At 35.7% G+C, this 24,160-nt stretch overlaps 2 protein-coding genes across 3 annotated transcripts; both read right to left on the reverse strand.

The window, feature by feature from the left end:
• Positions 1-800: 800 nt before the first annotated feature.
• On the reverse strand, positions 801-10,880 carry LOC136854131 (uncharacterized). Of its 2 annotated transcripts, none has more exons than XM_067130346.1 (4): positions 10,771-10,880; positions 4,367-4,456; positions 3,543-3,673; positions 801-1,022 (listed from the first exon to the last, which is right to left on the reverse strand). In XM_067130346.1, exons 2-4 carry the CDS (start codon positions 4,452-4,454, stop codon positions 879-881), a joined length of 363 nt encoding a protein of 120 aa, XP_066986447.1. In that variant the 5' UTR covers positions 4,455-4,456; positions 10,771-10,880; the 3' UTR covers positions 801-878. The 2 variants fall into 2 exon arrangements, with proteins under 2 accessions (XP_066986447.1, XP_066986446.1); XM_067130345.1 differs by lacking the exon at positions 10,771-10,880 and adding an exon at positions 4,757-4,884.
• Positions 10,881-16,433: 5,553 nt separating this feature from the next.
• Positions 16,434-23,717, reverse strand: LOC136854132 (eukaryotic translation initiation factor 4E type 3-like). Its single transcript, XM_067130347.1, has 4 exons — positions 22,445-23,717; positions 20,473-20,701; positions 20,075-20,297; positions 16,434-16,931 (listed from the first exon to the last, which is right to left on the reverse strand). Exons 1-4 carry the CDS (start codon positions 22,612-22,614, stop codon positions 16,855-16,857), a joined length of 699 nt encoding a protein of 232 aa, XP_066986448.1. The 5' UTR covers positions 22,615-23,717; the 3' UTR covers positions 16,434-16,854.
• Between the last annotated feature and the right edge of the window lie 443 nt (positions 23,718-24,160).

Raw genomic sequence — 24,160 nt, forward strand, 5'->3', positions numbered from 1 at the left:
TCCTTAAAGTAACTTAATTATATGTTAAAAAAAAATATCCCACTAGGGATGCTGATGTGAAAAAATAACTTTCATTCTACTATGTATTCAACCGACGGTTGCTCCCTATTTTTTTTTTTTTTTTTTTTCATTTTTATATGTAACGTGGCCAATGGCCCCATGAAGAGTTGACAAGTCAAATCACTGAATATCAGTTCTGGACTTCTGGAAAGGATAAGTAACTAACAAAAACGGGATATTGCTGTGAAAATTTCAGAGGAAAATCCCTTGTATTATCAGTATTTCTGTATAGGTCTACGTAAGACGGATTGCAATTTCTTATATAAGTCTATTAAGTAAGCATCAAGTTCACGTAGAGTGAAATGATAATTATAAGGCATCTATTTTTGCCCTTGTTCTAAAGCTGTCAAAAGTTGTCTTTCAGCTGCCAAGACCAAATTTTCAGTGCTGGCTTATTATATATAAAAAATATATGCGTCGTGAAATATATGAATATGTGATCAATGGAGAGGTTAGGAAGTATCAAAAGGAATTAATAAAAATTAGTTAAAGCAAAGTAAAAGATTAAAAACAAATACACAAAAAATAAAACATAAAGACTGCTATATATAAATAGGCATGTTATTATTATTATTATTATTATTATTATTATTATTATTATTATTATTATTATTATTATTATTATTATTATTCAGATGAACTCTATTCATATAGAACAAGCCCACAGGGGCCACTGATCTGAAACTCAAGCCGCCAAAAAATATGGTGTTCATTCAAAAGAAGTGTAAAAGAACAGGCAGTTCTCTTTCAATCATCATTTATTCATTCACTCAATCTTTCCACTAACTTCTCGTAAACACATTTTCAAACAAGAAACATCAGCCCCTGTGCCAGTACGCTGGATACTTCGAGCGGTGAAAGTAGATTTGTGGAGGTCGCGTTTGGTACCGTTGGCTACCGAAGGGATTCGTTCCAAACCGTATGGGCGGGGCAGGTGAGTCATAGTCTCCATACAGTGCAGCCTGAAAAAAATAAATTAATAAAGTACCTGAATAATATGAATAAGCGATTATCGATATCAGCTAAAGAAAGAGAGAGTGGGAAGATTTTTAAATTATTCAAATTTAAAGGTGAGCCAGATTACTATAGTGGTAATGTCAAACAGGGAAAGTTTTTATAAATAATTCTCCTCCTAGAAATATCACATGGCTGCTGAAATCTATCGCAAATACAAAACAAAATCATAAATATTTAATTGTAAATAAATGTAAAGAATGTTAAAACATTATAGTTAGTCTACAAAAGAGGTACTGAAATGAATAGCGAATCCTTCACGGCCAATGGGAACAACAAGTGCAAACATGGCATAGCCATCATTAATGTCATAAATACGAAAATCAACGAGTGCAGCGAGGTATAACCATCCTTACTGTCCTGATGAACACGATCAACAATTGAAGTTCAATAAGCGTGTCACATGGAGTCATGGTATAAATCACCAGGTGTTATCAACAACATCACCAAGTGCGGTCATGGTTTAATCACAGTGGTGTAACTAGCGTTAGTGGCGCCCGGGGGGGACTCTGAAAGTGCCGCCCCACTCCCGTGCTAAAAAGTACTAAAGTGGTGAAAATTAAACACACATTTTAAGCCTTAACATCTTCTTCTTCTTTCGACCTTACTAATCCCACTGTATAATAACAGGGTCGGCTGCTTGAGCCAACTTTCTCCATCTATTTCTATTCCTTGCATCTTCTTCCCCCCGTCCTACCTCAGCACATCCATCCATCTGATCCTCTGGCGCCCCACACTCCTCCCCATCACTGGCATGTTCTTAGCTCTCTTGATTGGTTCCACCTCCTCTCTTCTTATTACATGGCCATAGTATCTCAGACGAGCTTCCCTAGCCCTCTCCATTACATTACATATACCACACTCTTCTTATATCTTGACTCTCCCTCCTTTCCAGTAATGATATTCCAGCAATCCATCTCACCATCCTCATCTCGGTTCTTTCCAACAGTCCCTCTTCTTTCCTCTTAAGTACCCAAGTTTCTGCCCCATATAATAGTACGTGCCTGATATCTGTCTTAGAAATTTTCATTTTGACCCTTAATGGCATTTTCTTGTCTAAAACTACTCCAGTTGTTTCCCTCCACTTTCGCCATTCTTCTTTCACTCTCTGTCTCAATGCTTTCTCAGTACCTCCCTCCTCTGCTGTTGTTGATCCCAAGTAATTAAACTCATCGTTCTGTTTTAGCACTGTACCATCTTCCACTTCAATGTTTACCTCTTCATGTCCTTCTTTACTACTGATCATTAGCTCTGCCTTTCCAACGTTCACTTTCAATCCTTTCTTTTCTAGGGCTCCTTTCCATGCTGAAAACCCTTCTTGCAGTTCTTCTGTGTCTGCTATAATGAATAAATCATCAGCAAACATCAGTTCCCACAGTTTGTCGTTGTTCCTCAATTCTGATGACAAAGTGTCTATAACGATGAGGAACAAGAATGGACTTAGAGCTGATCCCTAATGGTGGCCAACCTCCACAGGGAAAGCCTCAGATTCCCCATATTTTGTTTGTACAATGGTTCTTGCCCCCTCATACATCATCTTCACTAGCCTTACCAACTTCTCTGGTACTCCTCTCTTTCTCAAACACCAATAAACTACTCTTGTTGGTACCCTGTCATACGCCTTTTCAAGATTCAAAAAACACATGTAAACTTTCCTGTTTCCTCATAAATATTTTTCTTAGATTTGTCTTACTATAAAAATAGCATCCGCTGTGCTCTTTCTTCTCATAAACCCAAGCTGCTGCTCATGTATATCTATCAGCTCTCTCAACCTCCCTTCTATTATTCTTTCTAGTATCTTGAATACATGCCCCAAAAGCTTTATTCCTCTGCAGTTCCCACAGTTTAACTCGTCTCCTTTTTTGTTTATACATTTTAATCATCCAACTGTCGTTCCAGTCCCTTGGCATTTCCTCTGCATCCCAGATCTTTTCCAACAGTGTGTGCACCAACTCTTTGCCCAGATTTCCCAATGTTTTAATCATTTCTGTTGTTAACTCTGACTTTCCTGCAGCTTTATTTACTTTTCCTTTCTTATAGCAAACCCGACTTCACTCTCTCTGATGTTTGCTATTGGTCCTTCTACTGGAGGAACATTTTCCAGTTCTTCACATTCATTCTCAGTGTTTAATAGTTGTGAAAAATATTCTTTCTCTCTTCTCTTTAATCCTTAACATCTCAATCATTTATTTTATTTCATAAAGCTAAAACAAAAACAACACAGCAGATTTACAACGGGTCGCCGTTATCAAAAATCGCTTACTGTCCAACAACAGAGTCGATAAATCGCTGTTCGGTGTTCCGATCAGACGAAATATGCTAGAAAATCCAGAATTATGCCAGACCAGACCTGCTCAAAAGATGCCAGAGTGCCCCCCCCCCACCCCCTGGGACAGTGCCTCCCCTCCCCCCGTCCCCAGTTACGCCACTGTATAATAACTACCATTACTCAGGACAACCATACTAACCACAGAAGGCCTATCGGCCTTGATGCCCCCTGAGATATGGTTCTTTGATCGATAACGGGTATTGCCGCCAAAACCGTTAGAAGCATAACCCAGCTGCCGTCGGAGTCGCTGCCCTCTGGTGGCACCCATTACTGAAAAGAGATACCCATTTTCAGAACTCTTATGCTTTAAGTTTATGGTTACTATTTTGCTTCCAGAATGTCCTTCGTCGAATTGCAAGGATTCAGCTATGCTCGTGCATCCTTTTTTAAAAAAGAACATTTAATTTGAAAATTGGAAATATTTTGTTTCGATTCTTTTATTGGTCCTGTCTGGGAATATTCCACAGTGAGCAATCAGTTTTATAATAATAATAATAATAATAATAATAATAATAATAATAATCTATGTACAGTGTTCTTTCTTCGTTGACCAGTTAAGGAAGAATGGAGCGGAAACTATTGTTTTGTTTTCTCTCTAGAGCCATAACCCATGAGGGGAAACAGCATTTGCAAAAAAGTGGGACTAACAATTGTTTCTTCCAATGTAGAAGTGTTGCGCATTAAAGCTCCACCTCTGATTCCCCAACTAGACTTAGAGGCTGAAAACATCGCAGTCACTATCACCGCAATTCCTCACTGCTAACGGTGGATTCCCCCAGATAATTATTTACGGGATGTTCACACATGCAAGAACCCAGCTGGCATAAGGCCAATAAATTTTGTATTTCCCCTTTTTTGACGCTATGCGTTACTTCCTTTAATCGTTAAATGCTATGGACAAGCACTTGGTTTAATGGAGGGCCTGGGACAAAATAATAAGTAAGACGACAAGATGTTTCTTACCTGAGCTTCCTGCATGTGTTCCTTCGTGCGTCAGCATGATGCACACTAGGAGGAAGAGTGTCAGCTGTCTGCATCCGTTGTCAGCCATTTCTGATATCAGAGAGAGGAAAAAATGTTGTTGTTTTTGTCACTCACTTTGAGATTGTGCAATGTACGAATGAAGAAAACAGTCAAAGTAAACAAATAATTAGTCTTAAGAGGAAATTTATAGCCAAAGTATTCACGAAAAGACATACACTCAGAGATATATATTCGAACAGAACAAATTTTAATATATATATATATATATATATATATATATATATATATATATATATATATATATATATATATATAAATATTCTATATATATATATATATATATGGAAATTCTGGTTAAAATAGCCTCACTTTTAAGACTCCTTCAATCCCTCAGAGTTCGAGCTCCTTAGAGTCAGCCAGTCTGGATCCTGGAGTCAGCCACGAGATACACCGGCACTAATAACTCGTTTGCGTAGAACGCTCCCTTTTAATGCCTCGTAAAGGCAACATTTTCGTACAGAATACGTATTCAAGCTCTCATGTGTACTGCAGTTCCAGACGGGGCGAAATTACTCACGGGTAGAAAATTCTCCCCGTGGGGGAACACGTGAGCGAAAAAAGGAGAGAGAGAGAGAGAGAGAGAGCGGATTTCCCCGAGGACACCGGGAATAGGAAAAACAGCACTTGTTTTCGTATTTATTCAGCACTTGCCATGATGACGAAACAACCAAAATACAAGGGCCCATGTCCGAGGTTAACTGGCTGACTTTCGATGAATTTCAAACAATGGGCCTAAAATTAGCGACGGGTGATTATGACCAGGGGTCTGTAAAGAACACGGGAGACATAATATTACCGAGTTTCAAGAAAAATAATCGGTTATTCGTTTTAGGCGCGTGCTTATGTAAAGTATTCTAAGGCAACACATTGCGAAGAGTAAACTTGGGTATTTAATGGTCCTGGGTATCCACGACTGCGTAAATTCAGGGATCCGAGTCTGGAACTGAAGGCTATAAGGAGGGCGTTCACCGGGCACAGCTCGGCGTGCAGATGAGCACACTGAATGACGCATGATTGAACCGTGGATTGAACTTGCATCACAATATTAGTGTTTATCGACGCAGTAAATAAAAAAAAAAAACTTGATTAAATAAAACTACTGAAAAATTATCCAACCGAGTAACGAGCTACTGGGAATTTTCTAAAACGTGACGATTTATCGCAACAAAAGTTCTAGTCTCACAAGACGATGAAGTCTGATGGCGAAAGTTATGGACAAAAATATGATCTCTAGCCCACCATATGCAATATTGCCTCCGCAATATAACAACATGTATTTTTCTCAGCCATTGTCCGACATCATACATGCCACGAACCAAAACGTGAAAAGAAGTAGCGAATGACAGCAATGTCAAGGTTTAAGCAAGGTCTAAAGAATACTTTAGACCTTGGGTTTAAGAAGAACAGCGTTGTGTCTCCACCGTCTTCGTTTGCTTGTCTACGCTCATCTCTTCTCATTCGTTTTCTTCTCCTAAAAGCATACGCTTCCTCCCTTTTCCTCGCATTTTCATTGTTCGATATTATATTAGATTTTTTAAAATCGGGAAATCTCGTTTTTTGTTTTATCTTTTTTTTTTTTCTCCTTATGTCCTGGTAAATTGGCTCAATGAGAAACGGGAATGTTCCCTTTCCTCGGTAACACATGTCGTATAAAAGAAATATTCCCTCATTATTACTCGTTTTTTTACAGGCCATTCTCGGGGGAACAAGAATAGGAAAACAAATAAATGATATGTTCCGTTCTCCCAGGGCGGTCACCAACCTCTTCCCATAGCGGTGAGCGGCCGATGACGAATGGTTCTGGTATTCTATAGACCCTATAGTCTGGTCGACGGGTTACAAATTTGTGTGATGGAAAAGACTGGAATTTTAAACGAAGTAAAAACTCTAAATGAAACCGTAAAATCTGAAGATAAAATAAGCAAATGTGAATATGTATATACTGTATATAAATAAAATCTGGAGAAAGTATAAAGAATGTTTAGGAGTTCTCTTCCTACCTATGTTTTCCCTTCATCCTTCCAAGATTTATCATCACCTTTCCTCTTGGTTATGCCTCTCTCTCTCTCTCTCTCTCTCTCTCTCTCTCTCTCTCTCTCTCTCTCTCTCTCTCTCAATTCAGGAAGGGGACAAAACGGAAAAAGTTTGGATAAGGAGAAAACGACAAAATGTTTCCAGAATGAAAGAAAATGTAATTCACTGTTAAAGAATGGAAATGCCAAGAAAAAGATATACATATAATGTATATATATATACATAGACTATATATATGTGTGTACAGTATATTATTTACATAAATATATATATATATATATGTACAGTATATTATTTACATAAATATATATATATATATATATATATATATATATATATATATATATATATATATATATATATATATATATATATATACTGTATATATATATTATATTTTGATTTGGAATGTGACCAACATTGACTTGCCAAGCAGTCATCAACTGAATAGAACACCAGTTAGTGGGACAAGCTGAAAAACATACAAAATCTAAAGTACATATGAATACTATATAGGAGGGAGGAAGTGAGCGGAGAGTCGGGATGGGGGATTCACCTACTTTATAGGGTTGGTGTGACTAACAACAGCTGCCCAATTTGTACAGCCGGGCTAACGATAAATAGGTTGACTGGTTAAGGATTATTAGTGTATGTGTATGTATATATGTATACACATATACATATATATAATATATATACATATGTGTATATGTGTATATGTATGCATATACACTAATAATCCTTCACTAGTCAATCTATTTATCGTTTATATATATATATATATATATATATATATATATATATATATATATACAGTATATATATATATATATATATATATATATATATATATATATATATATATATATATATATATATATATATATATACAAATGTCGTTTCATATCTAATTTGCTCAACCTCGCAAATAATGCCGAAGGGGAATTTAGCTAATTAGTGGTTCGTCACTGATGTCGGAAGTCGTCGCTGTCGGTAGGTATAATCCACCTGGTGACGAATCACTTATCTATTATAATTTTCCTTCGGTATTATTTCCGAGGTACGGCGAATTCAATATTAAACATTTATAGCTCAGTTGTTTGTTAATATAAAAAATGCCACGATGAATCCTCCTGCTGACTATCACTTAGCAGTTATAATTCCCCCTTCGGTATCATATATATATATATATATATATATATATATATATATATATATATATATATATATATATATATATATATATATATATATATATATATATATATATATATATATATATATCACCAGGAGGATTCACACCGCAGACAGCGACGACTTCCGACTTCAGTGACGAGTTTTTACCATTAGTAAGAGACGAACCACTAATCAGCTATAATTCCCCGTCAGTATTATTTCGAGGTTAGGCAAAGAGATATTAAGAGACATTTATAGCTTAATGCATATATATATATATATATATATATATATATATATATATATATAATATTTATATATATATATATATATAATATATATTCATGAATTACAGTCTATATAAATTATACATACATACATGTTTGTACAAATAATCCTTCACCTGTTGTTAGTCATTATGTTTGTAAATTGGTATGTTGTCATATGTATGTATGTATATACATATATATATATATATATATATATATATATATATATATATATATATATATGCTTACAAATTCATTATGGGACTATTATCAAACCAAACATTTAAATCACAAAGATAATAGATAAGAGTTTAGCGATTGGAGAGGCCAAATGCAATACTAAAATGAATTAGAACAACGCAAAACTCGCCTGTTCTTTCTTAAGACTGTTTGTTAGTATACTGGTTATGTATGAATAGCAAAAGTCTAGAATCTAAAGACCTATATGTGGCTTAATATTCATCGTTGCAACAAAATCAGAAAACTGCGGAAGTGAAATTTTTCTGTAATCGTTACGGCCTGCACTAATACCGGCTCTTTAAGAAGAATAAATTAATAAATTCTTCAAAAAAGTGAGAACCAAAAAAAAAAAGGAATAAAAAATGGAAGAAAACTCATCATAGGAAATTGCAATAAAAAATGGAAGAAAACTCATCCTAGGAAATTGCAAGAATAAGCCAAGAAAAGATTACGCATTTACCGGAAATATCCCCTCTTCCCCACCTCCAACCTCCATCTTAGGTACTTAACTTAAATTTTGCCCTGAATTATCCTGCATATTATCAAGTATTCTATTAGCTATAAACCGTGAGTTTTTCTTATCGAATTTGAATTATTTTAGAGAAAAATAACTCATGCATTCTTACACAAAATTCATGCAGTTGCCGTGACATTTTAAAGTAAATTAATTTAGTCATTTAGATTCAATTTCGAAATGAGAGTAAAACGCATAAAAATTCAGTATAAGCAAATGTTCGAGTTGGACTGTGATTTTTTAAAACTGTAGGCTACCAACGATTCGTGCCCAAACAATGATGAGCGAAAGTAAAGCATAAACAGTATTGTTATTATCGAAATACATTTTCAAATTCAATACTTATCGAAAGAGGAGTTTAACCAAATACGGTTTACTTTTCGTTCTGAAACAATCTTCTCCGAGTATACTGTACAGTAAACTTTCCTACTACGTTAGCGTGCCCTTTCCCGGTGACGTCATCAGCAAAGCGTTGCTATGCAACGTATTAGCACTGACTGCCTTTGAATCTCTGCGGGGAATCCCGCTCAGAAACAAAACCCTTCAAAGGAAAATTGTTTCAACGCTTCCCCGCCTTGATAACCATTTGTAAATTGTGATGACATCACTGTATCTCCAAGCGCAGCCTTGTAACGTATCGCCTTTGTCTCGTTTAATTCAGTTGACCCATTAGCCTGGATTAGCCTGCATTGCATCTACAGATAACATATTTTGTTGTTTACTAAACATTTTTTGCAGAAGCAGCTGCATTTATCAAAACTATTTGGTTGCAACAAAATGTCAAGAGTAGACCTAGAGTTTTTTCCAAAAGCCTTTTGTAAATATTTGGTCAATAGAAATAAATCGACAAAATCTATCGGTAAACAGAAATTATTTGACAAAATCTAACGCTAGATGGGCTTAATCGGTCTAGAGTCATTGTTTTTGTCTTTTGAAAAACAAGAATAATAAAGGAACACATCAGAGACTACCTGTAAAGTTATACAATAGTAAAAAAAATGCATACAGAACACTCATTACTTCAAACATGACAGCGGAAGTACTCACTCGGAGACCGTCAAGTTGCTTGACTAATTACATCACGTGAACACGGACTTAAAAATAGCGCAGAAAGTTACTCTTGGCGTTATAAAAGGCGTCATCTGTGGGGATGGTTAAGCAGAGGCAGAGGTGTTTCAAAACGATTAACAACTTGAAGACGTAGCGAAAAGAATTGCGTGATTTTAAGGAAAAGACTTATAAGAGGACTGAATTGCAGTTGTATTTTGTTTAATTATATCGCATTTCAGCTGTTTGTACAAAACAAAGGAACAAAAGCAGAGTTAGTGCCATGTGGTGATTTGGCATCTCAATGTGAGATAAATATTGGGAAATATGAAATTGTTCGTTATTCCGGCAATTAAAGATTAGGTTGAGGGCAACCCGCAAAGACAGCTGATTAAGAATCGAAAAGGAGAGGTGCTCTTTTTTTATACCACTTGACAGGTAAGGGCGAATTTTGGTTTACATATTTCTTTCAAATGGAGAGTAAGCGTCATACGCGTGTGTGTGTGTGTGTGCGTGGTTGTGTGAAATCTATGTACTTACGTTCCTGTGAATAATATTACTAATGAATTTGCCATCTACAGTTCTGCCTCTTGAGCCCACAAAGTTATTTTTAAAATCTGTGTGTGTGTGTGCATGTGCGTGTGTGTGTGTGAAATCTATGTATTTGCGTTCACATGAATATAATTACCAATGCATTTATTATCTATAATTTTGTCTCTGAGAGACAAACCACAAAGTTATTGAAAAACTCTGTGTGTGTGTGTGTGTGTGTGTGTGTGTGAAATCTATGTATTTACGTTCACATGAAAATAATAACGAACGCATTTAATGTCTACCTTTCTGTCTCTCTGAGAATCCAAAGTGATTTCAAAATCACAATGTGTGTACGTGTGAAAGGTATTTATTTATGTATACATGTATATAGTTATTCAGAATATACAACTACAGTATGTCCTCTCCAGCCTCCAAAGCGACACTAAAACATGTAATCTATTCATAGGTACCTGCAGAATCGAAATGAGAAACAGGAAGCAAATTATTACCTTCGTCGCTCTAGTTGTGGTTTTACAGGTATTCCTAGTGGCTAAAACAGGTAACGCTCACTGCGTTTTTTCACTCTCGAATTACGTCTTCTAAGCGTCAGTGTATTCTGTTGAGATAACAAAAATGAAATCAAATGTAAGACTGCTTGAAAAGTATTATACGCATATAAAATTAGAATCACGAGACAGTGAGTAATGCAAAAGCCAAATCATTTTCTGACATTTTACTCCGGAGTGCATGATCTTGACTAAAGAAGTTAATCGACTGTAGCCTTGTTAATTCGGCTCCGGGTTTTTCCAGGACAAGAGCTTCCTGGAATACTGGACAAGTTGAGGAGAGGAAGACCTGCACCTCCAAAGACGTCACCGTCAGCAGATCCCGACGTGAGACCGACCAAAGGAATAGCTGGCGGGATCACAGCCATCTTCCCATCAGTGGTGAGATGATAAACATTCTGACTTCTTAAGTTTCTATGCTGTACGAGGCTGTCCAAAAGAGGAAGAGCCCGTGCTGACATAAGGCCAGTAAAATGTACTGTCCGCAAAGAAGTTTATGCTTTTCATCTTGCACAGATGGTTACTGAGAGTCTTAAGTCTAGGTGTCTGAGGAACAGAGAAGGGGGACTGGAAATTGCAAAACTGAAAATCTGGTGGATACTTTTCCTCTTAGTATTTATCTTCCCTTACTCCTTCGTCATTCTGTATCTAGCTAGACCCACTGGAATTACTTCAGTCACCAAATATATAAATTTAGTGAGGTTATAACAATTGTTCAATATTACTTTTCAGGCAGCGCTGTTCTCCAGAGCCTTCGGAGATAAGGAAGGCGATTTTCCGCCCCAAAATCGTCTTTGGAAAGTAGCTGAAACTTGATAAAGGTTGTTTATATACTGTATATATATATATATATATATATATATATATATATATATATATATATATATATATATATATATATATATATATATATATATATATATAATATATATATGTATATATATAACATTATGAACAGTGACATTATTTATCACCACCTAAATGACTGAGAGAAATAATAATCCATTTCAATAAGCCGATATTACAGATGTATGCAGAGCGATCGATTGACTTGATGCTCATTAGGTGTCAGAGAGAGAGAGAGAGAGAGAGAGAGAGAGAGAGAGAGAGAGAGAGAGAGAGAGAGAGAATGTTATTGTGCCATCACAAGCAAAGCTTTTAGAGAACAGAATAGAATTTAGAATAGAATATATGATTTACGCCACAGGCAAAGTGCTGGAACCTATGAGGTCATTCAGCGCTAAAACAGAAACTGACAGTAAAAAGGTTTGAAAGGTGTAACAGGAGGAAAACCTTGTAGTTGCACTATGAAACAACTGTTAAGAGAGTGTGAAAAGTAAGATAGAAGAAAGAGAATATGAACTGAGGTGCAGTAAAAGGAATGAAAGGGGTTGCAGCTAGGGGCCGAAGGGAAGCTGCAAAGAACCTTAAGTAATGCTTACAGTGCACCACATGAGATGCATTGACGATACTGACCCCCCTTGGGAGCAAAGCTTTTACCGCTGAATAATAACAGATCTAAAAAGATATTACTGAGACGATTGATTGGGAGCTTCATCAATGATTAGTTTATCAGGATGACTGAAATGTCTGTTCTGCAGCAATTAACAGCAAGCTATATCTGTGTAATAATGGTCAAACATATATTGCACAACTATTTACTAAACCTCTGTAAGTGCTGAAATTTTCATGTGTTTAAGCATGAATGTCAAATCTTAATAGACTAACAGACCATTTGTAAAGCCATTTGAAATAAAAGTACGATTATATTGCACAAATGGGATATTTGTTTCATTGATTATGAGCAGCAATTTGATAGTGCCCACACATAAATTACCATAGTCTTATGTCACTAAGTGAAAGTACCATCAATGTTGATGGTCTTATTGGGTGAATTTGAGGTACACAGTCGGGTATTATGGGGGAATGCTTTGTATTTTTTGTTATTTGCCTTTCTCATTTTATAATGGTTTGTAGTTGGAGATGAAAGCAAAGGTTTAGACTGGAGTGATGAAAGGAACTTGACAGACTATGTGGATGAGATTGTTTTAATGTCCCCAGAAAAATCTGATTTGTGCAATACAGCTTATATAATGAATGCATCATATAACAAGGGAGACTGAACTTAGGATAAAGTAAGAAAAACAGAAAAAATGAGGATGGATATGTAGAGGAATGAAATAACACTGCTTAAAGGACAGTGATATCCAGCGTGAGTTCTCTTAGAAGTGTAATTCAATGTAAAATTTAAAATTGAAACAATGGTCAAAATGAATTCTAAGCGACTGAAACCGAATTGCATGTGCAAGTGACATTATACAATAGGTGAGTACGATCTGTATTGCTGTACAAACATGATTCACGGTATGACAATGAAGCTTCCGATACAATACTAAGACTCAGATGGCAGGTTAGAGTGAGAAGTGATACTACAGCACAAAGGAATTTTTGAAAGTTCCCTCACTGATCATCAGAATAGTAGAGTAAGATAATTGTATGTTTAACCCCATTCAGCTTCCATTTTTAATTCAAGGTTATGTTAATATCTTTGTCTCACAGATATTGTAGCAGAAATTAAGGGCACCTTCCTTTTTGTGACAATCTCTGGGCTTCTCGGTTGTCAGCTAGAACAAACATGAATAAACAACATACGGAAATAATGGCAAGAAAATTATAGCAAACGTCAGTAATGAGAGGTGTGTTAGAGGTTTCTGGTGTCAGATGTACAACCACTAGTGGCTATTTATATTTACCAGAGATTTTATTCTTAAAAATGAAGGTGGTAGCACTTCCAATAGGTAATATGTCATGGACAGTTTACTCATTCAAGTTGTCTATAAATTCTAATTACAGTGCCATCATGGTATTTCAGCCTACACTGCCTAAAGTATTCAACACTGCTTAACTCTTACTCCTAAAAACAGAAGTTCATTGTTCTTGACCACCAGTGTAGATTCTATCAGGCAAGATCCACTGGGGACTTTCTTATCTTGCTGGTGTTTGGTTCGCATTGTTAAAGAACGTTGGAGAATCTGTGTTGTTTGTCTTGATATCTTCAGTACAGTAATTTGGTGGTGGAGGCAATTCAACCAACCTGCTAAATTTCCTCTATATCCATTACTGCTTTGATGCAATGTAGCCTCACTACTTTTTTTTTAGTACTATTTGTTTCCCAAAGATCAAGGAGCATTCATCTTCCTATGAGACATCCTTGTAACCCCTGCCAAAAAGCTACTATCCATATTTACATTGCAAAGATGAGCAATTCACATATTGATCACTTTAATGGCTTTCATTCCTTGTACTGAACTGTACTTTTGAGCTTATGCATCCTTTTTCTGCTCCTGCTATGTTTGAATTTTAACATCTTTCCTCATGGAATGAGGGGTTTAGCAACTCCATCATTTCTCATTCATTTGCCTGCTTTCTGGGCTGGGTTTCATATGGAAAGACAGTTGCCATTCACAACCATCAGCCTTCACATAAAAAAAATATCTAACAGAAACTCCAACAAAACTACCACTGCCTTGTGTCTGCATATGCATATGTAACAAGGAACTCTTGGTTTTATATTAGCTCTGGGCTTATATATGGCCTTTCCTATTAGCAATAAAATTATTTACTATTTCACAGATGGTGAAGACAAATGTTCCCCTATCAAATGAAAAATTTCAAGCAACTGCTTTATAATGCAAAAAAAAAATAATAAATAGCATCTGTTAAAATAAAGGAAAAATTTTATAGCACAAAACTGTTAACTTCCCATTCTCATAAATTTATGAAAAATAGGCCCACATGGGAAATAATTTTCCTAAGATTTAATAAATGTGCTGTATCACATGCACTCAATTATCCTTTAAAAGGCATAACCATATCCTATGTTTTTATATGAGCTCGTAGAGCATAGAAGAGTGCTGCTTTCTAATTACTGTGCAATCTTAAACTAGTCCATTAAACCTACCAATGCAAAGTTCACTCAAGCAGAGTCATTTGGAATGTAAGGCCTGGAATAAATTTCAACTACACCAGCTTAGCAGTTAACCTACTGCACATCAACTACAGTACCACCGCTCACTACAGAAAAAAAATATTGCAAAACTTATATAACCACTACCTGCTAAATAGTGATAGACACTCTCATAACATAACAGTTGGAATCTTTATATTACATGCACAGCACAAGTTTATATTGATAACCAATTTCTTATCACTTTTCCAACATAATTCATTCTAACCCGTAACTTTCACTTAGAAGTTCATTACCCTTGCTTGAATCTTAATATTGGGCTACAAAGCCATCTCAAATTCCTTCAAAGGTTTGGACATTACATCATACAGATGAAATGTTGAATATCTAAGTAATATTAGTATTATAAAATTAAAGTCTACATTTATGTTGTATGAAGCATGGTTTGGTAAGAATTGTGACTACTTCAGCAGTACACCTCTTCACCTAAAACACACTATCAGATAATGAGTCCTATTGCTCAAACAGTGAGTTTAAGTATACTGCACTCATAGTACATGGTACTGTATTAGCTATTATTAATCTGGTTAACTTACACAAGACTAGTTTTTATTTCAGTATATCACAATAATGAATGATAGCAGAATCCTCAATACCAGCCTTCGCTAAATAATGGAGAGTGCCTTCTGCCACATTAGCATAATTGACATGACAGTGAAAGGATACTTTAGTAAAGAGTTGACAAAGTAAGCAATCACCATAATGTAGGAAATCAAGAATTTTGCCAATTAGCATAAAAACCTGATTAGTCTCAGAAAACCATCAATCTGCTACTGCAGCCGATCACAGAGCTAATCACCTGCATGGATTACTAAATATAAAATACTAAAAGGCAGAGACAATCTAGCAAAACAGCCAACAAAGAAATGAACTAGGGCCAAACTTCACAAATGACAGGAGTGCTGTACACAAGGTAAACCAATCTGAGGTGCCATGGAAGTTCTCTAAGGAGTACTGATTTAGTCAGTCAAACTCCTGATGGTGTGAATTTGAAACCAGAAAATGTTTCCCAATTAAAATTCTTGATATTTGGAGACAGTGACAATTTCAGTGATGACTATCCAATTTTCTTTCAAAAATGTAAGACACCTTATTAAACAGCAATACTACATTGTACTCATGATGTGCCCTTATGAAAACCTTCAAATAATTCTTGTGTAGGTATTGGAGCAATACATACATAGTATCAAAACCTTTAGTCTGATCATTTTCAGCTCCCTAAAACTATGATTACAAGGCATTTTTGCATATTGCTTCATTAGATTACAAAATATAAAAAGCATGGAGTGCAAAGTTATTTTTAATTGAACTCAATTTCTTTTCACAGCTTTTTCAGCCATTTTTTATGTTTCTTGGACCAATGATGAGAATCGATACCAAACCAAGCAAGAGAGAAAAAGAAAATAAATATTAATAATAATAAACTTTCTGGGCTTGTCTGTAAGAGAGAGAGAGAGAGAGAGAATTTCTGCTTTAATCCGCAGCAATAAGCAAAAAAGAATAAAAACAAATCTTACATAGAAAACTACATTCTCCCCTCCAGCACTTCTGGGATGACAGAATTAAAGAAAGTGCAATGTAATTTTAAAATTTTAATTATTATTATACAGCCTATGGTATGGTACATTAGTATCACAACTTTATAAAATACCTTAAGTCTAAAAATCCATAAACGTATTCTTTCTAACAATATAAAACTGCTTGTTTTCATAAATACTCCAGTAAGTAGTCTAGACTAGTAGTAACTTGGGGCTAAACAATTAATCTAAAATAATACTCAATTTCTCTTTAAGAAATAGCTAGGCAGTGTCTTAAATTCACAATATCAAGAAAAACAACCCTATATGATATATGGTGATAAATATTTTATAAAAATGTTGCCTAAAATAATGGACAATATTCTGCATACATGTAAACAGATAATACATCTGATAAAAATAATTAAAAGATTTCTATTTTTTATTCCTAAAATGCTCATTTGATACTAACTTGAGCTATGTTCAAGAACCTACGCCTAAAATTGCAGGACCAGATACTTGGGATTTTTCGCCCTCGTACGCATGATGTGTTTGATGAGCTGAAAAAAAATATATATATAATGTAACCTACATATCTTCAAACACTTGTGCAAGTTTCCTCCAAAAAAAAAAATAAATAAATGTAAAAGAATTCACTAACATGACAGCAAAAAGACAACTTAGTGACATGCTGTGCACATACAAAATACTTTTCAGGCTTGTGTTAGCGATAGAAAACTTTCAAAGAATAAATACTAAAAGGTTAATCTTTCTTTTGACTGAGACAAAATATTTTTCTAAAATACTTCTAAAGCATATTCTATGCTTATTAACTAAAGGACATGGGTGAAATGAGCACTGTAAACAAACAGTTTACACCTTCATACTAACTCAATAATATTCTGTAAAAATTTTGCCACTACTGTATGGCATACAGTATAGTATACTAGTACTTATACTAAAAGTTAGACCTTCAAGTGTGAAATGGAAGCATGACAGTGGTCAAACACCTTAAACTCTTTATTCCAGATGAATATTCTTTCCTTTACATTTCTTATAAAACAAATTTTTAAACTCTTGCAGTAACTTTTGAGCAATGCGATCAAATAAGTTTCATGATTAAATATGTCCTGATTTTACAAGTACTGTACAGTATTAACACAAATGAATCAAGAACCAAATAAAGTGTCCTAGGTTGACCACCCATTTCTAAAATGAAAAGTTCCCTTCAAGTATAAGTTAATGCTATGAGAAATCTGAAAAAACATGCATCTAATGCTACATTACTCACAGTTGTGGTAAGATATTTTAATCTAAAATAAAAATCCAACTGTACACACTATTTACAGTATGCATATAAAATATTCATATAATATATGCTATTAAAGGCCATTTAGTTGCTAAACATTAAATCCAAAGACTAGTTTCAGTAATGTTACTATATAGCAATTCCTCAGGAAAACAGGGACCTTACTTCTCAGAAAGTTGGCGCAAATTACTTGCTTTTTAAATGAGGAATCAAACATGAGCGAGGACTCTGAAGTTGAGCAATCAAGTGGAGAAAGAGTAAAGGGAAGGGACAACAGGTAAAATACAGATAGCAACAAAGCTGCAACTGACAGGGGGCCAAGAACCCTTGGCACTTCCTACTGAACACCACTGACTTCAAAGCCCACCTGACAGAGAAGTAGGAATTACTTGCTCCAAACTGTTTCCTGCACCAGTTAGGCCTGTTTGAGTATGCTGCAGCATATCATTGTGCCTTAGGTACATTTGTTAGGTAACCCTAGATACACTGGTTAATACCAGTACTTAAGAGAAGCATTGGTACTATACTGGGCCAATGGTAGTGTTGGTCATGAAACCAACCTGGGCAAACAAAAGAAAGTGATGAAAGAATGTGCACCTTAAAAATCAATATCAAAGATAAAGATATAATATAAAAATAATTTCAAGTTCTACTGAATAATTAATTTTGATTAAATCTCACACTTTGAGGCATCAAAACCTTGGAAATCAAAGCTGGTTCTGGCCACATAACCAATTATATGGTGCTTCAATGAAGCAAGTATATAATATATTACTAGTCAAGGTACGCCACAAGACTTGACTTTTGTAAGATATCTTACAATGCATATTTTGAAGAAATAAAATGAAACAAACTAACCAGAAGTCCAGAAACTAAGTTTTATCTTTCATTGCCAAACTGAGAATGAATTAATACGGGTACCTTACCCTACATAATGATTCAGTCTTAAAGAGCATAAAAGTAGCTATATAAAAGATGGTAAAGTTTTTTTGAAAAATGAGTAACATGATTACAATAGTTCTATAATCATAACAACAAAAACTCTTCAAAGCTACTTCATTATGTCCAATCTACATTAAAGTAATATACAGAATGACCAACTTTGGCTTCCTTGGGTTGGGAAGATTACAATGGCTTCAATCTATGGGGTCACAATTTCATCAGCATGTCTGCAAAACCTTATTAGCCATTATCCATATTCAGCACTGCATAAAGGACTGCCACCTCAGAATAATCTACAGCCTACTACGCTGACATGTGAAGAATGTGAAAATCAACCAAGCAAAATTCTGAGTCATAAATTATTCTCTTCCACCTTTTCATCAGTCATCTAAAATATAGCTACTTTACTATAAACTGTTATACAGATCATTTCATTTTCCCCCAAACCCGATCCTCCTCATACTGATCACAAGCCTGCACAAAAGATAGCTGAGCAAAATGTTTGTAAAATTCCCAATTGTACCAAGCACAAGGTTTGTAAAATTCCCAATTGTACTAAGCAAAGGGTTTGTAAAATTTCCAACTGTACTAAGCACAGGGTCTGTAAAATTCCCCAGCGCACTAAACTTATGAGCAGTCAGGTTCAAAACAAGGCCCAAAAACTTCGAGATCAAAGCAACCTCTAAGATATTTCTGATTGAACTCATGAGCAGTCAGGTTCAAAACAAGGCCCAAAAATCGTCAAAAATCATAAGAAAACCTTACTTTTAATGCTCTGGGTGCATTGAAAACGATGTAAACTGCATTAGATCAAAGCAACCTCTAAGATTTTGGGGCCATTTTCTGATTGAACTCATGTATTCGATTACGTTTTATGCCACTAACTTTCAGTTTCAAACCGTTTCAGTTCCTACCCTTACTTCATACTCTTATGATACATTTACTGAAGCTGAAATCAAACTTCTCTAATCCAACATTTTTGAAGCATTAAAATTACAGCAGATTTCTCAGCATAACCTGCTATGCTGAGGTCAACAATACCATTTACTGGTCTATTTAGCAATTTTCTATTTACAAGTTATACAAGTTATGCAGTTCTGCTCACACTCTTGTTTTCTCTGACTCAACCTTAATACAACTATTTTATCTTATTTTTACTCCAGTATGGGATGTATGGGATGCATAAAAGTATTTAGTTCCCTGTCCCTTCATCATCACCATAAAAATGCATACTACAGGTCATAAAGAGGTATCAAGATTTATAGTAATAGTAATAAAATTAATATGAGTATTATACTAGTGATAAACACATACATCACACCACAAATGCAATTATAACTTGTTACTCGTTAAATTTTGATTGTGGCAAACTATAAACGTAAAGTGCAACATGACAGTAACACATTTTCTGAAGAAATATAAACCATGCCATTAACACATTTCCATACTTACGTTTGTAAAATTCAGCTGTAAAAACCACATCAGGTACTAGGCTATGCACTTTCTTCATCAATGTGGCTTGATTTGTGAGTCTTGAGTCATAATTCCAGATTTGCAGAATATCATCTCTATCACGAATAGATACCGAGAGCCCACACACCTCGTCGCCTTCTGCCAAATGACCCTCAAACTGTTCACCAATTGCTGCTAGCAAAAGCTCTCTCCAGACGAAAGACTAAAATAGAACGGTAGTTACTACTATGAGGGAAAATTGGAATTCAGCGCTTTGTGAATAAAATAATTACAGCAAAGAAAAGTATAATATAACAACTTAACTCATTTTTATACAGTATGTACATAATAAGGAGTAATCAGCACAAAACAACATAAGGGCACGAAACACTACTTACTGTATCCCTTTTGTTAACTTTGATTCTCCAAGTACCCCCATTCTGGTTGCCCTCATCCTCCCACATGGGACGACGATCGCCACGCATCAAGTGATATGAGTATCGCTGAGATATTTCCGAAACATCTGGAATATGGTTATAAACTGACCAGAAACTCTGAACAGTAGAAACGGTGTAAATCTTCTTCATATTTGCTTCATATTCAGCCGCTGTGGCACCACGAGCAGCCCTAGGGGTAAGAGATTTGAATTTGACATTGCACTACACAAAAATATTTTCTAATTCAATCTTCTCATAATAAAATCAATTTCAGTTTTAATAACAAAATGAATTTCAATAATTACAATATGCAATGTAAAAGCTGGAAAATATTTCTCTCTATATTTGTGAAATTCACAAAGAAAAGGTTAAATGGTCAGGAAAAAAAAGCAGCTACTGTATAAATAATTTAACAGTGTCTGGGGGAATAATACTAGTTACAGCATCCGGCACCAAACAAAATCCTTATAACAATCAATAAGAATGTATCAAATTTGCTGCACTATTCTTTATTAGGAGTACAGGCTTACCACTTGTATAATTCATTCTTTATTTTGTATTTTTTCCCATACCAGATAAGCAAGTAAAGAACTGCCCCTATTTCTTTATTCTCAAAGTTAAAAAATTATAGCTTAAACAAGTAGTTTACAAAAAGTGTTCATTCTATTACCAGAGTGAACAGGCATACTGTTTTCAATCAGTCCTGATATTCTTTTTGGATCACGTTAAATCCTAAGTGAGGTTAGCATACTGTTTTTCCTAGTTTCCCAACCCAAGACCACTTAGGGTCCCATTAACACTGGGTAAACCAAACACGGAAAAACTGAAGACTAATAAGCTACCGGAGACGGGCTTCCACTATTCACCAATCGGAATATTTTCCGCCTTATGTTTATGCTTTTGATAATGTATATGATATTTACTGTCTTTTGTTTGTGTTTTCACAATCATCCCCAGGAGGCTGGCACTAAACACAGCACCTAGTCCATTTTGCAAGTAAACTGGGAGGCAGCAGGCCAGCAGTCTTCAGTTGGGTAGTTCTAAACCGTAGTTCTGCTAGACTATGGCAAGTGATGTTTTCCTATGCTATTTTACTTGCCTTACAAAAATTTAAAATAATATTTTGTCGGCCAGCTGTAACTAAACTGTTATTGACCTTTGAAGACTACACAACGGGGTAGATCTAAGCCTAGGGGTGTTTACTGATTACAATTTTGTCGTATTAGCTACGGAGGGGGGGTGGAGGGCTCGCCGCAAAATGCTGGCTTAGATCTAACCTGTCGTGTAGTCTTCAAAGGTCAATTACAGTTTAGTTACAGCTAGCTGACAAAATATTAATTCAAATTCTTGTAAAGCAAGTAAAATAACATAGGAAAACGTCACTTGCCATAGTCTAGCTCACCATGGAACTACGGCTTAGAATTACCTACAGTTTTACCCCAAGTACTACCAGTGAATAGAACTGAGGGTAATAGGCCTAGGCTACTAAATTCCACAGAACCTCCACATCAACAAATACTGCATAAACATGGGCTATTTCACCACTTTTAGACTGCATGGCTAAATTGTAAACAACAACTGCACTAGCCTAGGTCATTTAAACCCCCCCGCCCGCCTTGCGTAAGGTATATAATGAAGTATGAGAGACCTAAGGGGTAGTTTGTCTACGCAAGGGGAGTGACTAGCCTACGGACATAGACATCTAAGCTAGGGCAAACTAGGTTATACCTTAACCCAGAAATACAGCAGACTAGCCTAGGGGGTAGCAAAGGGCTAGGCCTACCTTCCTTGTGCCAGCAGTAGCCTTACATTAGCCAAGTAAAACTTTGGCTTAGGACTAAAGCTTTGGGCTAGTAAGCTGATCAGACAAGAATAATTTACACAAGGTTAATTCTATGCGGTTAAATCAACAAAAAACCCCATAGTTCCTTACTTATCTATCCAAAAGGTCCAGTTGGTGTTGAGGGGCACCCCCTCGCACTCGTCCTGCTTTAGGGTGGCGTAGGCATCAGGATGGAGGGCAGGAGAACAAGCAACTTCCTCGGGACAGATATCCCCGTTCTTTTCGCCACTGCCGGGAATGGGAAGGCCTATGGATGCCATGGTATCCACCGTAGCTTCGACGTAGCTCCTCCTCTGCGCAATATTCGGCGAAGGAACCACCCCCCCTAAACTCAAAAACGGGTACGAAGTAGGACAAAATTACTTCGGGAAAGGCTGCTGCTCACAAACGTCAACAATGAAGTTACAGTTACTCTTCTTCTTCATCATTCAAAATCTACTAAGTCTGTAACACATGATTACACATCGGAAGTATTACAGTAAAAAGTCTAGACGAGACTCTTCCACGAGTTTAAATAACTACCCAAACGTACTTTTATATTTTTTTCGTCACCAACTGTCGCTAACAACGACGAATTTAAATGCAACCCGAACGTACTTTCATTTCTTTTTTTTTTTTTTAGACACAAACTGTCGCTAACAACGAGCCTCGGCAAACAAAGAAGAAATCCGCTTTCTTTCATAACTGAAATGTCATCGCACGACTCGTTTCGAAACGGCTCGAAACTTTTAGAGAAAGTTTCGTTCCCTCGAACAGTAGCAGTTCAATGGTCAGTGTGAGATACGTCTTGTATTGTTTCGGAACGGACACCCAGGGTTCGCTCGCCCGTCCTGTCACACATTTCATACTAGTACGTCGTTTAAATAAGCACTCGTCCATCTTTACATAACGTTGATATTCGTTAAAAAAAGTCCCCATTCTATTGACGAGCAGATTTGTTAATCATCATACTAAATGAAGCAAATCATTCTGTAGCGCTTAGTCTGAGACGATAACTTCCGCGTAACAACAGCTGATTTTGGCATTACTCATGGGTATTTGTAGTAACCGATTAGATAAAGTTGAAATCTAGTGAATTTCTCCTACGATGTCAACACGTAGCGGTCATTCACATCATTGAACACTATCATCATGCTTACATGATAAGTACGAACTTCAATCACGCACTAAACTAAATATCACAACTTCACGGCCGTATCACGACATAAACATAGAGTAGTAGTGCCAGTAAATAATAGTCTCTTCCGAGTTCCGTTTTTTAACATTTACTTCATTTGCCCACTTAAATTATCACTGTAAGTTTGTCTTTGGCCTAATTCCATCAATTATCATGAAGTACACGCACTCACACACACACACACACACACACACACACACACACACACACACACACACATATATATATATATATATATATATATATATATATATATATATATATATATATATATATGTATATATATTGTGTGTATGTATCTATCATGTGTGTATCCAACTTGCAAGATTTTTGCCTAAGTTTTTTATCAAATAGGACAGCTAGAAGACTGGAAATCATCTCGCTTTGTTTCGGGAATCCACTTCCGTCATCGGAACTACTCAAAATGATGAAAATATAAAATACCGTTCTTTACACCTACTATATAAGATTCATGTATTTTGACTCTTAATGGTTAAAAACAAAATATTAAACAAATATGACCAGAAGCAATTCAAATATATTCATTTTTTTCATAGTCTGTTTGATTCATTTGACTGTTATCTGTATATGATGTAAATGGTTCTTGTTTAGTTCATGTACATTAGTTG

The sequence above is a fragment of the Macrobrachium rosenbergii genome, chromosome 28 (genome assembly GCF_040412425.1).
Source record: "Macrobrachium rosenbergii isolate ZJJX-2024 chromosome 28, ASM4041242v1, whole genome shotgun sequence".
NCBI lineage: Eukaryota > Metazoa > Arthropoda > Malacostraca > Decapoda > Palaemonidae > Macrobrachium > Macrobrachium rosenbergii.